Consider the following 18,819-nt stretch of genomic DNA (forward strand, 5'->3'; position numbering starts at 1 on the left):
GGGGCCATATACTTTTTTCCACCTAATGCCATGTTTTGTTTCAGACAAAGTAATATATAGCCTGCACTGACTGTCATAGTTCCACTATGAGCATTACATTTACAAGTAACAACATTCCATTGGTGTTATATGGTTTTACTAATGGTTTACAAATGAGATCCCTTTATTACCTTTAATCACAGTGATGATGTTCCTGGCATGATGTTATAGATGCCACAAAATATTGTCTTGGTGACACTGAGAAACATTTAACTGATTATGGAACACCGTGTTCATGTACATCAAAAATATGAGAGTAAATCAATAACTAAGGGAATATAAATAACATGCCTTCAGACATGGCTTTGAGTAGTCCTATTACTTACATTTCTGAAAAACATAAAGATAATAATAATCCATGATTTACATGTATAGCAATGTATGCAATTATATTAGTTTATTGCAGAATATTAATTAGTGGAATAGGAGTGTACACAGCAAGGAAGCATCGTCATTGCTTAAACACTTAGCCTTAAAACCTTTCCCAAATGTAACGGTTCAGCAAATTATATGCAGTTTTTAACATGTTGTGTTTTCACTGTGATGTTTCAGATGGGTGGCCTGTGAAACCATCCTGTTATGTGTGAAAAAAATGTCACAACCTTTTTCAAGCAAATGGAAGTCTCAAAGTCATGGCCACAAGATGCTTAGTTTGTAGCCTCATAGTAATTTGTTCCAGTTTAATAGTATTCTTAGTCCCTGAACTATTTGTACTAGCATTAGGACAGGTTTTTGATAGACACTACAAAACACTGCTGTAAGTTGCTCTCTGTAATGGCATCTGCCAAATGCTGTACATATAAATGACAAATGACTAGACAGAGGATTTCATTTTAGTCAAGTAATCTAATTTAATTGCAGCACAAATTTGTTTTAGTAATTTAATACAACTATTTAAATGTTAGATAAATTTGGCAAATATATTAACTCATTAAAATTTCTCTAAACCTTCCAAATCATAGACCCCCAAACCAGTTACACTGTGGTAACATTTACATTTAAGACCTTTTATTAGTGTAATATTAAAAACCTAGCTGTAAAAACAGCCCTGTCAGCTACTAAGTTATTGACACTTTGAGGCACAAAAATTGCATCTCCATAGATGCGTCACTACACTTCAGCCACTAGGTGTCAGTTTAAAGCACCAGAACATCATATTGACTGTTACATAACACAAAAAAGACAATCACTGAGCAGGTCTTTAAAAAATCCAACTTAAACTTGTTCCTATTGTCCTTGCATTAGTGCTCAGCACTGTTTGTTGTGTGTTAACTCCATCACTGGACGGATGCTTAGTATGTCTGAGGCCTTATCACAGCAGTACAGGTAGAAGAACGGGTGAAGTTTCTCTTGGAATGAGTCCATGAAGGTGTAGACGTGACTTCTTGATATTGCATCATAAAATGACACTTGTCCTTCTTCAAAGTCCACGTACACACCCACTCTCTTCAGCTTGGGGTTGACAGAAAGAATAACAGGTGGGGATGAGGAGACTCTGTACTCCTGTCCCTTCTTCATAGCCAATGCCCAATAGCCTTGAGTCGTGCTTATAGCAATGCGCCCTTTCCTGTTGACAGACGCTCTGGCAACACCCAGGTACCAGTCGTCCTTTTCACCCACTTGGACCTCCCAGTAATGGCGGCCAGAGGTGAAACCTTCACGGCCCAGGGTGATGACCACTGTGTCAAAACGCTCTGGTGTGTCAGGCAGGTCTTGCCATGCCCCCAGATGACGCAACTGTCGTCTGTCCTCGGAGAGTTGCAGCCAAGGATTGGCTGTGTCAGGATCAAGGGTCACGTCCACTTTACAAAAGAGAAAAAAAACCCAACAAACTCGGATGTAACAAGGAATCACAATATTTTGATAGACATTTCATTTGTATGGGAAATCACACACAAACCGTACTTGAGTACTTCTGAACAGTCTTCAGCTCTGTAGGAAAGAAAAAAAAATACATGTTGGGTTTCATTATATATATTCAGGAGCTTTCACAGCAATGCAATTCTGACCAATGAATCAAAGAGTTTTCAGGATTGAACACCCACAGGCAAAATATTTGTAGAATATTTTACTTATGTGCAGTGTGAAAGCAAACCAAACCAAATAACAACCAGAATCACGAATTTTCCTTTGATTCAGACTCAGCAAAGAGACTAATAGGAAGGAAAGCACCCTTGGAGTACAATTGTCATTTCAAAGAATCCAGGACCCACCAGTTTCTGCAAGTTTCTCTATCTCTTCTGTCAGGGTTTCCTCCAGTTTGGACACAGCTCTCCTGATTGTCCCCAGACACTGATCTGTGGGCACATGGGCCTCAGACCAGTCTTTAGTTTGTGGATGGATGATTAGAGATGGGAGATTCTAGAGATGTACATTTAGATTAGATGTCAAATGTCCTAATCTTAACTATTCTTGAATGGTAAACATGTAAAACTTAAAGGTCATGGCAGAAGACTGCAAGAATATGAACAACGAACTAGTAAAACGACCAAATTAATTTGACACAAGTTAATTTGTTAACTTGTGCATCCTGTGTCTCTTTCTTTTAAAATTTTACTGTAAGACTCCACCTGAAGAAAGTAAATGTGGTCATCAGTGCGAGCAAGATGATCTATCTCACTGTTCCTCGTCTTCAGCATGGCAATCTCCCGTTCTAGTTCCTCGATGAGTCCTTGAGCCCAGCGAGCTGTTTTCCTCTGCTTCTCTTCTATGGCAAGAACGAGCTCAGCCTGGGCTTTTTGAACCATACGGACCAAGTTTGAGAACACCTGCATACTGTCCTCAATCTCCCTAAGAGCGCTGTGCTGAAGAGAGCAAGACAGGAAGAAGAGAAAATGCATATGTGCGTTTGCATGAAAGAGGGTGACGTTATCAATCAAGTTTGCCTAGCTTTCTATCCAGCATTATAGGATGATTAGCAATGCCAGCTTATAAAACATAAACAGTACGCTGATGATTCAAACTTACTTTATTCAGTTCGACAGAGTGTTTGATGTCTTCCACCTTCTTGAGTCGTTCCTGGATCATCTGCTGGACCTCTGCCTCTGTTTTTCTTAGCAGAGCCTGTTAATTGCCATTTAATACACTCATCAAAGACTCTCTGTCTCTTACATTTGATTTTGTAATACTGCACATTTTTAGGGTTTTCTCTGCGCTAAAGTCAGCTTTACACTGTACAATTTATGGCCCAATTTTTCTGTTGCAGACAAAAACCATACATCATGAAAAGAATTCGTTGGTCTTGAGTAAGATTGGGAGTATTAGGATGTGTCAAATGATATGTTCCCTGGTGGCTGATTTAGTGCCACTGTGACCAAAAGGTTCTGCCAGTGGAAGAATCTTTTTATTAAAATCTTCTCCTGACCGCTGCTATAACGCTCATCTAAAAGCCACCAATAGGAGGCCAACATTCATGGGACAGCTACATATACGATCGTGGGAATGGCAAAATGTAAATGAAAACATATTAATGGACAGAAAAATATTTTTATTACCTCATGCTCACTTGAAGAATGTTTCTTTTTATGCAACCCCATTTTCTGCATAAGCCCTGATCACACTGATTAAGCAAAATGTAGTAATTTTCTTTAATCACAGGCTTGACTGTCTAAGTGTCATTAGAGGATCATCATTATATAATCTAACATGGAGAACACATGTTACTGTGCAGTCTGTTACATGTGTGTACACTGTGCATGTCTTACAGTGTGACAAGTAATAATCTTAAAAGACTGCTGCAGTTGCACAGTCTAGAACTGGCTTTACACAGCTAATGCAGCTTGAAAAGAGCTTGCGAATTAGTTGGCCGATTCAGTCGGTCTACTTGAACAGGGAAAGCACTAAAATTTGCAAAGCAGGGATACACCAAGACAAGGACTGACAAATCTTTTTTTTGTCTTTTTACCTTTTTCTCACTCCATTCTCGTTCGACCGGCACAGTATAGTGTGCCCTGTGGTCCATCTCTGTGCAGAGGACACACACCATGATCTGATCTTTCTTACAAAATAGTTCCAGCAGCCTCTCGTGCTTTTTGCACATGCGGTCTTCCAGATTCTGCACCGGCTCGATCAGTTTGTGTTTAGTGAATCTTGCAGTGTGTGTCTTTAGATGTTCCTCACAGTATGAAGTAAGGCACACCAGGCACGACTTCACAGCCCGTTGCTGAGGTCCAGTACAGACGTCGCAACACACTCCCTCGATCAAAGGCCCACTCGGTGGAATCAATTCTGGTATTTCCAAGGGCAGATCTTCCAGTAGTTTCTCTGGCTCATGTTGTTGCTGGGACTGCTGTTGCTTCAGGACAGGCTTGATTCTCATTTCCTTGAACTGCTCTGCAATCTCACGCAGCACCGTGTTGATACTAATGTCCGGCTGCTTGAAAAAAGTTTTCTTGCACATGGGGCACATGAAGAGGGAGCTGGTCTTCCAGTAGCCACCAATGCAGGCCATGCAAAAGTTGTGGCCACAGGGGATAGACACTGGATTGGTGAAGACATCCAAACAGATGGAACAATGGACCTGCTCTTCTGCTAGCATGTTTGTAGGTGACGCCATTCCTGAAGAAATGGGAAATTTTCTGATTTGTATGTTTTTTTTTTTTGTTTTTTTTTTTTCTTTTTCAAAACTTCCTTACATTCCCCATGCTTATAATTACACCTTTCCTATTAGTAGCTACTACATAGGATGCTTCAAGATTGCTTTAGAGGTATATTATTTTAAAATTGTTGTTGTATTGACACTCCAAATAGGCAAATGTCACCCCAGCGCTACAATTCACCCGAAACTCCACTTCCCAGAACACATTGCGGCCTACAAACTACTATCCTCAGCACGACACTCCACCGGCACGTTCACACTCACCTGAATTCTAACAATGCACACCTGTTCCCAATCACACACAACCTATATATACATGGACCCTCACCAAGACTCTTTGCAAAGTAACGCTCAGTGTACGTTTACCTGACTTACCAAGCCTTGCATATTGTGTCTCGCATTTCTGGTTTTTGATTGTGCCCTGTTGCTATGTTTTTGGATTTTGGATTTGCCCATGTTATTCTGTTTGCTGATCGCCTGACCTTTTGCCTGTTCCTCTTTACAATTTGGAATTGTTTACCTGTGTCTTTTTAAGTATAAACACTGTGGCTATTGTTCTCATCTTTTGACAACTGTCACAGATTCCCTCTTCACCACGCAGTTCCTGTGGTTCCCGAGTGTCAAGTGCTTATGTTGTTGTTTCTGTTTTGGTCCCGTCTCCTTGTTACCTGAGTGTGTCCACCTGTTCTATGTTACTGCTTCATTAGTATGTATATATAGTATACCCTGCTATTTCTTTGAAGCATTGCAGTCCTGTCTTAGTTCTTGTTTTTGACATTGATTACTCATTATTCCTAACTCTGCCTGCATGTATTTAGACCCCCGCAACAGACACTGACAACAATTCGTAGATTTGCACTAAAAAAAGCACACATCTACCACCAGCACTTGCATCCTGCCTTATTTTCCCACATGTTACAATAACCAATAGCTAATACTGACTGAGCTAACGTTTGAATAATTCCAGTAACTATTTAGCTGTTTTAAAATCTTACATTAGTAAAGAATTATGTAATCTGGTTTGACAAATAAAGATGACCCCACTTTATATTAAATGTCTCTAATACCTATGTAATTCCATATCCACTATATGGCCAAAAGATTGTGGACGCTGACCATAACACTCATAGTCTTAGTCACAGTAATAGTCATAAATGCCAGCGTTCCAATTAATCCCAAAGGTGTTCAGTGGTGTTGAAGTCAGGATTCATGGGCATTGTCATGCTGGAACATGTTTGGGCCTCTTAGTTCCAGTGATGGGACATTGTAATGCTACAGCATAGAAAGACAATACAATTGTTCCAACTTTGTGGCAACAGTTTAGGGAAGGATCACATACGGGTGTGATGGTCAGGTGTCCACAAACCTTTGGCCATATAGTGTAAACTATACTGACAACATTGTTGTACTGGGCATGTACACTGTTACAGCAGCCCATCTTATGTCTATATATATATATATATATATATATATATATATATATATATATATATATATATATATATATATATATATATATATATATATATATATATATATATATATATATATAATTCAAGTACACAAGTACAGCTGAAAATATTAAAGTCTACTTTCTATAATTCCTGCACCATATATGCATTATAACATTCAAACGCAATGGAATCAGCTGGGTAAAATCCTAACTACACTGGACTTTCCATGTCTTCTGTATAACATTGTGCTTTAAAATGTGTTCCTGTGTAGTCAGTATGCAGATACTGTCATGATTAGAAAGAAAATCTTACTGCAAATTCAGCAGTTCACACAAATGTAATTCCCCTCCACCCTGTTACACCTGAGAGAGCCCTGATATCGAGATGTGTACTCAGACAAACTCAGTCAAAACTGTTGATATATGTGTATTAACATAAGATGTGCTGCTGTAATTAATCTGTTACAGTACACACATCCTCAGTAGTTATATTACAGTTGCCTGTATAATTTATATGGAACTACAGGTATTACAGACATGTAAAAAAAAAATACTTTCATAACTGATTAAATAATTTTAAAAAATGTTGGTAGTGGGCTCTGGCATTTAGACTGTATTGTTAGTACAGTGCTTTGCATAAGTATGAGCCCCCCAACCCCGACCTCCCTGGAATTTAAATGGACTGGAATTTTGACATTTAATTTACACAGTATGTGTAACATTTGTACATGAAGGTAGAAAAGTACATTTTTAAGTCAATTTTAAAAAAGCAGATATTTGTTATTTGTTATTTATTCGCTGGTCTGGGTTTCTATGTTGGGGATATATATATTTTTTATAACCAAACCCTGATTGAGACTTTTCCAGAACTTTGTCCCAGATAGCTCCTTGGTCTTCATGATGCTATTTGTATAGGTGTGTTCTCTAACAAACTCTGGCTTTACTGGAACAGGCATTTTTATTGAGAAAATGTGAGACTAATTGCACAGAGTTGGACTTTTCCAACCAATTATTTGACTTCCGATGGCGACGGATTGTGCAGGAACTAGTTTGGGGATTTCACAGCAACAGGAGTGAATGCTTATGCAATCACAACTTTTTGAATTTGTATCCATGTCACCTCCATGTCAACTTTATGGGCTAGATTAATGACATATCCCAGTTAATGCCTTTTCAGTTTCAGGTGGTAATACTACAAAAAGTGGAAAAGCTCAAGGTGGGTGAATACTTAAGCACAGCACTGTACCATAATGCAACACTTGTGCAACTAGGCATGTTCAGTTGATTAGCAATCCTGCTGTTGTGCCTCTTGGCATATGCTCTTAACAGCATGCCACAGCTTTAGAGGCAGAGCAGAAAGGCAAGGCCTGTCTATTCATAGATTTCCAAGATTAACATTTCCAAATATACTAGTCTAGTCACTGCCCTGCTTCACCTCTCTACTCATAAATGAGCATTTCATATCTATAACTTCATTCCAGAATAGAGCTTTATATGTGGACTGTGCACAATTTGAGATTTTGATTAGTATTCTGATGCAAAGTGCTGATGTTTTGGCAGCATGCAAAACTGACTACCAAGCATGGTGTACCTGTCAGTAAATCATGACTTCCAATTATGAAATGAAAATAGTTACTTATGTTTGTTTTAGCAGTATGTATGTGTTATTTTTCATAGAATAATAATGTTAGATGAAGATTTAAAATGGAGACTCACCAGTGAGCTGGAACTGCTGAGAGTCCCTGTATGAAGTGATCGTTCTACTATAGACAGCAGTGACATGCGACACAGCTGACTCCCTGCTCAAAAATATCAACCCCTCCCCTTTCCATTAGCCTTGTTTAGTATTTGAACTTCCAGGCTAGTGGGTCCCTCTAGACATAAAGAAAAACAGTTAACCCCTTACATGCTACTTGCTTTATACTTCTGTATTTCTATGAGCAATGTACAGTTGATAAAGATTTTAAAGTGGTCTGGTCATGTGAAGAAAGAGAAAATAATGTCATTGATGCCACTGATTTTTTTTATTCAAAAGTCTCAAAGTTCAAGTGTTCAAAATTACTTCATACAAAGTACAAGTGGTAGAAAGAATATACGTATGTAAGTTTAATTTCAGTAGTCTGAACATGATAACATACTACCATCATTGTCCATTGTCAATTTTTTTTATTCATTTTTCAACCTAATAAGTAATTGTATTTAACCATACCACAATAAAAAAAAACTGTAAATACAATGCATTTGCAAATACAAAACGTACAAGCGTGAATAATGTGTTTGTGTCGTAGTCCTTTCCACTTAATGTAATCTTGGGTGCACATTATCACCCACTTCAAAAATGAAGCATGTTTATGTTCAGTCCATGTCAGAAATGAAATTCATATTGCCACAGCATCTTTATTTTGTGCAGCGGCCTGAGAAAACCCTTCACATGGTTAAACTGTAAGAAAATCACACTTAGCTAGAAAAATATATTTGGAAATTTGGTAAAATATATTTATGTTTTCTTAAAATAGAGATGTCAAAATATATTACTGGCAGGAAATTTTTTTTTTCTTTTTTCTTTTTTTTTTTTTTTTGTTCAAAACCCAATTTTTTCATAATATTTTCCAGTCTTCCAAAATTCATCTATAGTAATTTCGGCAGAAAGGTAGTTCTTGACTAGAGAGTATTAATAAACTGTAGTATTAATCAAAATACATGAATCATGTAGTATTATCGCTGTTTATATAGAATTTCATTTTCTCTTATCCAACAATGATTAAAATTGTGATATATATACACACTTTCTTGAGTAATATATTTGAGAATCAGGCAGCTTTTTAAACATAGTTAACAAACAACCATGCTGCATTAGCTGTGTTTCACAGATGTGATGGACAGCGGTGCTGCATTCGTTCCCTCTTGATTGGCACATGGGCTGAAGATGGGGTACACATTCTCGTCGAACGTGTCCATGAATGTGTAGAGGTGAGACTGTGCCTTCACATCATAGAAGGACACCTGTCCTCCCTCGTGGTCCAGGTAGACACCCACCTTCTGTGGCTGCGTGGGCAACTGGAGGGGAATCCTGCTGGAGGCCAGAGCTTTTACCTCGTTGTTTTTCAGCCATAAGCACCAGAAACCACCTTCAGGATTGAGTCGAATGTCTCCTTTGCGACGCGCAGATCCCCGAGCCACTCCTAGGGTCCATGCTGTCTTCCGTCCCAAGTCCACTTCCCAGTAGTGCCTGCCGGAGGAGAGGCCTTCACGAGCGAGAACAAACAGAGCCGGGCTGAAGCGACGCGGGTTGTCTGACTGGGATGAGGCTTTACGGCCCTCTTCATAATGAACCTGCCGGCCATCCTCGGAAACAACCAGGTTTCTCTGTGCTGTGGATGGGTCCATAAGCACCTCGCCTTTATGAAGACATTATAGAGAATGAAAAGAAAAGAAAAAACACACTACAGTCAGTCACTTGATAAATTTTGAAGTTTTGTTGAAATTTAACTGATGATGCTTACATGCTGCTCAACTGTTTAGGTTAAAATAACGCATTTTAATTTCCTTTTCTAAAAGTGCATCAATTCTAAAAATGTTGTTTACGTCATGGAATATCCTCAATCGGAATTGGCTCAATTTCATGTTCATTCCAATAAACAATCACTTATAAAAATCTTACATTCAATACAATTCAACATTTTTTAAAAATCTGTTTTTTAGAGTTAAAAAAACTCATAGGTAGCTTTTGCCATACAAGTCCCTGTGAATGATATAAATAGCTAATAATTAATATGATATGTTGGGAGTTTTAAAATATGATAAATAAATTGTAGAATTGTATTGCTGTTCATCAAAAGAAACGACTTAGGTCAGTGGAATGTCCATTTCTAAGTAGCGAATTTAGTGAAAATAGCACTTACTTGCATAATTCTGCATCTTTCTCAGCTCTGTAAAAAGAATAGTCAGAGTTATTGAGAGTAACCATCAACATAAAACAATAAAACAAATTACTGTGTATGTTTTATTGAGATATGACTCATTCGTGTCAGCCAGCATGATTTTTTTTTCTGATTAAAGATGTTACCTTTCCCATAGAGGCGCTTCATTTCTTCCTGGAATTTCTCACTGAGCGCAGAGACAGACTTTCTGATAGTGCCAAGGTACAAGTCTGTGTTCACGGACACACCTGTCCAATCAGTTGGTTCGGGCGGGGGAGGGAGAGCGGGCAAGAGCTACGACAAAAAGATCGCACGTCAGACTTAAATACAAACACAGACATGAGAAATACACACAGACTGTACATCCACAACTAGGTGGATGCTTATATTACATATTATATATATTACATTTTACAATGATTATTTGGCCTTTTACCATAGTGTATTCATGAGCACTCTGTACCATTTAAGGCATAATATTTAGGACACTGCTCACTGTAATCATTTATTATTACTGACTGTTCTATTTATATGGCATACACCGGCACTACTGAATTCTTGAATCTGATTGGTCAGAACATCTTATATTAATGCACTCATTCAAGTAAGTGTTTTATTTCTCTTTTAACAAAGTAATTTGCCAACACTAGCAGTTTGTGTTTATTAAAGAACAACACATCATACATTTTAACCATTCATAGTTACCATTAATGTTGTGGAAAACGTGTTATTTTCTGTTCACTTACATTACAGCAGCTTTAAATAGTTGTTCCTTCACTTTCTTTTCAAGATAATAGGAAATGTCATGTTACTGAGAAACTGCAAAATGCAAAGTCATCTGTCCTTGAAGGAGAACTTAAAGGAACAGCTTTAAAGGAACTACGCTAATGAAATTCCTCCTTAACGGAAAACTTCCCCATACCAACACATATGTTTTTCTTTGTGAAATAACAACAAGTTATTTGTTAGTCGGTTTTGTAACTGACCATAGTGCGGCAGTAGAATAAGATATACCTGTTTGGTTAAGAGCAAGCATGGCTCTCACTTACATAACCTCACTGCAAATGATTGAGAAACTAAGGTTTTCAGCTCAATCATAAGAACTCTTTTTGTTTCTGTCTCTCCGTTTTCTTCTTTACCCTGACTTCTCATCAATGGACTAAGAAGTAACTTCATCAAAACTGTGTTCAACACGGGACAAATCAGAAAAAAAGAACTGCAACGCACGCCATGTTTTAAGGAAACTCGGATTGCCGATTGTTTGTGATACTCTTGCTGTCGGACGATTGGATTTTTTTCACCTTCTATCATCATCATCGAGGACTTCAGTATTCGGATTCAGTGCATACCTTGGCTTAGAGGCGAACATTCATTCCACCAGATAAGTTTTTTCCCCTTTATTTTGCTAAATGATAAACGCAACGGGTTGTTTTGCACTCAAAAAAGACTTTATTGACTGTTTTTCGTGCATATGCTGTAGCGATCTGTGGATTCCTTTTATTATATAAACACCTTGTTTTTGTGTTTTTGTCGTTTTCAGTTGAGGGACTCTCCCCTAAAATTATTTTGTGATTTTGCACCTTTGAAAAAATTCACTGGGACAGTTACAGTTTATTATTAGCCTTAGATTATGTCAAGCATTTGCATACAAGTCCCTGTATGGCTGTTACTATAGAAACAATAATGTATTCGAATGAGAATTGAATTACAGCCAGCACCTCTGTTAAAGCTGCTGTTATAGAAAATTAATCAACACCTTCTGACCAATCAGATTCAAGTATTCCACAGTAATTGTATACACACATACCTGGAGGAAGAGCACTTTGTCCTGGGTATTTGCGAGGACGTCCAGGTCACAGCTCCTGTTTTTGAGCATGTTAAGCTCATGCTCCAGACGGCTGGCCAAATCTCGTGCCTGCTCCTCGGCCAGCTTCTGCCGGAACGTGATTTGCTCCACCAGCTGGGCCTGACTCTGCTCCAGCAGCCTCTGCAGCTCAGCATACACAGCCCAGCTCTCCTCGATCTCCCGCTGACTGCTCGTCTACAACATACATGCACACACATTGTTAGTCGTAATGACCTTGTGACCTTGTGTTGTGTTCATCTATTTCCCAACAATCCTTGAGGTCTCGCTGACTGTTTAACTACAAACGCACAGAACATTTTTACATATTAGCTCATTATTTTAACATTACAAGTCATTATTTCAACACATCTCATTATTTTGACTGAATAACTTTTCAATACATTGTCTTATCATTTCAAATTAATAACTTATTTCAACATATTAGATTATTTTGACTTAACCCATTATTTCGACATACCCTGTTATTTAAATTTACATATTAGCTCATTATTTTAACATAATATGTTGAAATAATGACTTATAATCTCATTATTTTGACTGAATAACTTATTTCAATATATTATCTAATTATTTTGACTTAATATCTCATTATTTCAACATATTCATTATTTTAACTCCTTATTTCAACATATTATCTTGTTTTGACTTAATGTTTAACCTCACAAACGACATGGCACTTCAATATTAGATGCATAAAGATGCAGAAAGAAAACATCACATCTCATTGCTTAGCGAGTTTTTGTTGACGGTGCAAATAATGTGCTACGTTAGTAATTCGATTCGAAGAGGATGAGTACTCTTGCTACACAGGAATTCATATCCTATTTGTTTCCCTTGGTTTATAGCAATGCCTTACCTAGCTCACCATATTTCTGCATTATATTATGTTAGCTTGTACATTTTAGCCTAGTCATTTGGGTTTAAACCAACCGAAAAAAGGGACTGGAGCTCTCACTTTTCCAGTGAGCATGTGAATTTATGACTTCTCCACCCCTGTGTTTGCCATAGATGACTCATTAGGTTTACTGAAGTTTACAGTTTTATCAAATCGTTTATGTAGCGATATGATTTACATTGATTTGTGAGTGGTGCATTATGTTAGAGCACAACATGGTTACAAGCTGTCCTCCAGTACCTTGCTCATGAGTTTGGCAGTGACTGGTCTGACTGGTTTAAAAAGAAAGTGTAATAAACACACCATGGCTTCCTTAGGCTATGAACATAATCAAATCTACAGTGCTATTGCTTTCGTGTACACAATCACTTCCCTATAATTTGCAATTTTCGGCTCGAAAATTACAGCACGTGTAAGAGTGAACATCCCTGTAGTAATAGACTTTGCTGGAGGGATTTTTTTTTTTTTTTTTGGATTAGCCTCCCTGCGCAACTTCATTATCCTTGTATTTTTGAATACAGCTCCAGCAGGGCTCCATTAACAGCTTGCAATTTGGTCGCAACACCAGGTTACAGCTGCCACACTAACCTCAGCGCATTATTGACACAATATAGCATTAAACTTGTTTTGTCTAAAGGAAAAATACCTGTTATATAGAACTAATACAGGCATGACCTGAAACAGGTTCGGTTGGAAAGTCTAAATTTCCATACTGTATTTAGTGTCATTTATGCTTCTCATGCAAAATTTGACTTATCTAACTTCCCACAGTCTTCTGAAGGCACTAAGGTAGGGTGTGGAAAGTAAATATTTGAAGCAGTCCTACTGGTTAGGCAAGTCAGATTATGAAAGCCATGTGTTTGCACAAACAGACGCATTCAGTAAAAGAACCTTAGCTACGATCCGACAGAAATGAGCTTCTTTACATCAAAGATCCATCATTCTTTCATTATTTCTAAGGGTTAAATTCTATTAGAGTAGAGCTTAACCCTCAGAAATGAGCTTCTGTTCCTGAAAGATCTGTTGTTGTTTCAGATGTACACCTGTATATAGAGTGTTAAGCTCTACTACATCTCTAACAGAATTTAAGAGATGAACTCTAGAGACTCATTTTGTGATGGACTGATATCACTTCTGAATTACATCCCACTAAACATTACATTTGAATCCATTAAAATATTAAAGGTGCAGTTTGTAAAGTTTCTCTAGACCTTTAATATTCACATAATATAAAAAAAGCACCTTATTGCCAAGCAAATGGATCTCCCTAGTTTCTTCACCTCATGCTGCTGTTTAAATGTTTCTGGCCAGGAAGTGAGCTCCAGCTGGAATAGAGCTGACCTTTTTCCTTACTCTGTCCTCACTCTAGCCACCGGGAGTCATTCATTTTTAATGAGAGTTGCCCAGTTATCGTGACAGGATGTAATGGCTAAGTGAAGTCGGCTGGCTGGACATTAGTGAACGGAAGTTTGATTTAGTCCTTTTGAAATGTCTGTTTAAACGAATCAAATGTCTGATTTGACCAATTTTAGGTTTTTCCCAGAGAAATAACTGAATTGACCAAATTCACTTTGTGCCAAATAAAAGTCTAGTCCATGTACGTGTGTGTGTAAGCTCTTACACATACACTCTTTTTTTTTTATTTATAATAGTCTATCAACAGTGTAGCTAAACAACACCCAATAATAAAAATACTGGTAGTGTACACCCTTATAATTTTTGCTGTGTAGTATCTTTATTAAGGGCCTCAAGCTTTCCAACTTTGGTCCATGGTTATGAATTTAAGACTCTTGGCATAAACATAAAGAAATCATAAGGCTTGTGAAATATGACTGTGTTTAATATTTGTCATAGACTGCTATAGACTATACCACAGTGCTGTAAGTGAATTCTAATTGGTCAGAGGGTGTTGATTAACTTTCTATAACAGCATTGCTGCAAGGTTTGCATGGCAGATGTTCCACATGCACACATTTTTAAGAATTGTTTATAATGTTTGATATGGTGAAATTTTCTTTGGCATTTTATTTCGCATTTTTTGGAATGAGTCTCCAGTGTCAGTGTTTTGTAACCTTTAGAAGTACAGCTTTAAGTTTTCAGACACAGGAAAGTCTTCAGGACTTTGCTCTTTGCGTTTTCTCAGAAACATGACAAGCATCATTTTTTGTCTTTTTAACTTCAAGAGAGAAAAAAAGAAAAAGCTCGTGAAGGAGTGACAGTTTATAGAAGTTAAGTGATAACAGGAACTAACTTGCTTCCCAAACTTTCACTACATTAAATGTAACTATAAACAAAAAAATAGTATGAAATGTTGTTCATTGTAATTGTTGGCAAACTGCTGGGCCATAAGAGGAATAAAACTGGATGTGCAGTAATAGGAAAATAATTAAATTTGTTGTGGCAACAATAACTTTGCTTCAGGCAAACCCCATTGTGTTTTATTCTTACTTAGCCTAGCACCTTTACAGCAAACTATTTACTAGTGTCATACTAGCAAACATGATCAATCAATTCATCCAACTGGTATGACTGGTGATTGAGTTTAGTGATATTTGCCCCAGTCAAAGTGATGACATTTGATGACGTTGTCAGCTCCTTTAGTTAAACATGGCTGATGAAAATTTGTCGTTCACAGAGTGAGTAGATGCAGTCATTTACCGGTTTAACCTGTGTGCGTTGTCAGCTCTCTATCTGTTCGTTTCTATTTCCCCAGTACCCAGAACATAGCATAAACAGGAAGCCAGTAGGCCATTAGTCCACTTTCAGGATAAAAACTCTAAAATAAATAAATAAGTGAATAAAGAATTTTTATCAATTTTTAACAATCTTACAACATAGCTTTATTAAACTGTTACACAAAATACTGTTTTGTGTTACAATTTAATAAGGTTACATTGTTAGATTGTTAGAATTGTACTAGAACTCTTCGATCAATAATCCTAACATCGTGTAAATCCAACTCAAAGTTTGCTAGTGATGAATTGTGAAACTGTTGACTGATTCTCTGTTTCAGACTAACAATTTGTTAGTGAGTTGGACAACATTACTGGGCATTGTGATAAAGTTTTGCAAATAGATTTTATGCAAATGAGAAATGATGCAAAGTGGCAAATTCCTGCTGTGAAACATTAGCTGTTTTTTTTTTTTTGGTTTTGTAGGGAAAATTCTTTGTGGCAAAGTATTGCTTCAGATTTACTAAATAATATCTCTGTAGGGATTGTGGGTAAGTTTGAATAGTGTTTTTCCAGCCTAACATATTCTAAAGCAAACCAGTTAACTTAAATCATGTATAATATCAGCAGACATGTTGTTGCCAAGGTCCTATTTAATTACAATTAAAAATAGCACAATTATTAGTTATATTTTGATTGTATATCAAAATATCTAATAAATGTATCTGCAGAGAAAGAAAGATCACATGCAGGGTTAAAAAGCAACCCACAAGACATATGGAGTCTCAGCCGAAGGGGTGGTGATTCACCCCCCAGTCAGCAGATGGCTCTAAAATTACAAACTGCATCTTTGGTCTTATTTCATTTTCATGGCATTATCTGGGACTCACTTTGATAACTGCAATGGACTGCTTGATCTCTTCTAGTTTCTTGGCTCTCTCTTTAATCAGATGTTTCAGCTCAGATCGTCTCGTCCCCAGTTGACTCTGCAGAAAATGTAATTGCGATTACTTTTGCAAAAGACAAAATCTTTTTGTATGACCAGTGAGCTATGGAAAAAAAAAATTAGGACTAGCATTCAAAATTCAGAGAATAATATTAGTACAGAATATATTACAGAGGCGTTTGAAAACTTTGTCTGGAACGGAAATCTAAAGTTGTGTTGTGAACACCAAAAGTATCAGAATCAATTCCACCCACTCACCGATAGCTTCTTATATTCACGCTCCACTGAGATTATATTGTGTGTCTTATGTGTAACTTCAGCGCATTCGCGGCACACACACACATGGTCCTTGCGGCAGTAGGCATCCAAGAGGCGCTCGTGCTTTTTACACAGCTTCTCCTGCAGGTGGTGGATGGGTTCCACCAGCTTGTGCTTGGCCATGGCCTTGACTTTTTTGTGATGCCGAAGGTGGGCTTCGCAGAAGGACCCCGGGCAACTTAGGCAAGACTTCAGGGCCTTCATCTTCCTTCCAATGCAGGCGTCGCAGGCCACGTCACCAGGTTTGGCGAACTCACTGCTGTCCTCGTCTCTTTTTTCAGGTCTTGGTGAGGCCACACCTTCAGCACCCCCTACTTGAGCAACAGAAAGGCCCTGGAACTGCTCTGCGATCTCAGCAAGAACACGGTTCACGCATAGCTCGGGCTTTTTAGAGAAGGTCTTCTTGCACATGGGGCATAGAATCTTGTTGCTGTGATTCCAGTAGCCCTGTAGGCAAGCCTTGCAGAAGCTATGTCCACATGGTGTTGAGACTGGCTCCACAAACACCTCTAGACAAATGGAGCATGAGAACTGCTCTTCAGACAATGTGCGGCCTCTAGACGCCAGGCCTGGGAGAACGAGATACACACTTTATTCTTTATTGTCAAAGCACATGGATACTTGTTAAAAAATGTGTCTCAGTCTGGGAAAACCCATCTTATTGTTACTGTTGGATAGTTGCATGAGTTGTTGGATAGTTGCATGCCATAGCAATACAAACACAAGCCTAATCAGTTCAGTTCGTTTACATATTTCAATTCAATTTTCTCCTTTTTTTTTTGTTTTTAAAACACTAAACAAGTACAGTGCTGGGACCTACACGGAAAAGCACTAAAGGATAGTGATCTATGGTCAGAAAGTTAACAAAATGAGGCTTCAAAGACACATATCCTTTACTACTTCCTGCACTCGATGCATTTTCACATAACATATCTATAAAAAATTACAGTCATTAAAAAAGACCGAATAAAACAAGCTTCATTGCTGAAACATCATAACCCTCTTATAACCATGAAATGCACGTCATGTTAGGAATGCAGCAGCTCAGGATAGACGTCAACGTCTAAATGAAAATAAATTCCTTTCACACTGGCCTTTATTCATCAAGTTCTTGGAAAAGGCATGGGACTAACTTCTTATTCATTGAATATATTAAGTGTGGTATAAAATAAGATTCTCTCTAGAAGCATCTAAAAATCTAACGTGTTTAATATAAAGCACGGTAATCAATTCTTAATTAAAACTCAACAACTGCAAGGAATGTTATGAAGTTGTGAAGTGTATTCCACAAAATCCATGTTCATTAAGTCGTTTCATTAAATTATTCATCTCTCCGGCACTAGCAAACCACAGCCTACTCTATTTTCTCTATCTAAGACCACAATTTACACTTTAAAATTTAAAAAAGCAACAGCAATAACTAGAAACCAGGCAGAAAATTCAAGTTTGTCTTGATGACTTACTCTGCATGGTGATATGTTGTCTTGTGCTCTGTTAATTCTTCACTTCTGTTTTAGTGGCTTTTAGTTGTTCCTAGGCAGACACGGGATTTAAACCTGTTTCTCCACTTTTCTCCGAGAGGCAAACACATAAATGCAAACTGTTTGAAGAAAGTCGTCCTACCTTTTTCTGGGTGTGGCAAAATGATGCGTGAGTTTCAGAGGTTGGGTTTGTGTGGCTAAGCTGTGGGTGGTGATACACTAGCGGCATCACATGATTAAACAAACAAGGGGAAAAACATTGAGAACACATACATTTTATACATACATATATATATATATATATATATATATATATATATATATATATATATATATATATATATATATATATATATATATATAAACTCACTGGATACTTTAATAAGAACACTTGTACCCCCATGCAATATCCAATCCTTATCCATTCATGTGGCAGAAGCGCAATGCACAATATACATAGGGGAAATGAAAAAACACTTTTTAGCAAAATGTCTTTGTAACACACACAGATTCGTCTCTCCCACTCATGATGAACTCGTGTTAACACATCTGGTGTTAGGCATGTAACTGCCACATCCATCGCAACCTCGCAGCAGCCTTCCGATCCAGCCACGAGAATGATTTCAATACG

General features: G+C 37.7%; 1 protein-coding gene across 1 annotated transcript; it reads right to left on the reverse strand.

The window, feature by feature from the left end:
- Window positions 1–14: 14 nt before the first annotated feature.
- Window positions 15–18,374, reverse strand: btr12 (bloodthirsty-related gene family, member 12). The gene is made up of 14 exons (XM_026943240.3): window positions 18,171–18,374; window positions 16,648–17,276; window positions 16,334–16,429; window positions 11,817–12,050; window positions 10,156–10,303; window positions 9,992–10,018; window positions 8,958–9,487; window positions 7,806–7,917; window positions 3,944–4,596; window positions 3,007–3,102; window positions 2,610–2,843; window positions 2,253–2,400; window positions 1,945–1,971; window positions 15–1,841 (listed from the first exon to the last, which is right to left on the reverse strand). The coding sequence occupies exons 1-14, from the start codon at window positions 18,175–18,177 to the stop codon at window positions 1,288–1,290; spliced, it is 3,495 nt and encodes a 1,164-aa protein (XP_026799041.3). The 5' UTR covers window positions 18,178–18,374; the 3' UTR covers window positions 15–1,287.
- Between the last annotated feature and the right edge of the window lie 445 nt (window positions 18,375–18,819).

Source organism: Pangasianodon hypophthalmus, chromosome 28 (genome assembly GCF_027358585.1).
Source record: "Pangasianodon hypophthalmus isolate fPanHyp1 chromosome 28, fPanHyp1.pri, whole genome shotgun sequence".
Taxonomy (NCBI): Eukaryota; Metazoa; Chordata; class Actinopteri; order Siluriformes; family Pangasiidae; genus Pangasianodon; species Pangasianodon hypophthalmus.

Bases quoted from the DNA above. Each gene is read 5' to 3' on its own strand.
- btr12 (XM_026943240.3), bottom strand. The intron at 10,304-11,816 runs GTATGTGTGTAT...TTTTTGTCGTAG, and splicing joins ACAAAGTGCTCTTCCTCCAG to CTCTTGCCCGCTCTCCCTCC. The intron at 2,844-3,006 runs GTAAGTTTGAAT...TGCTCTCTTCAG, and splicing joins ACTCTGTCGAACTGAATAAA to CACAGCGCTCTTAGGGAGAT.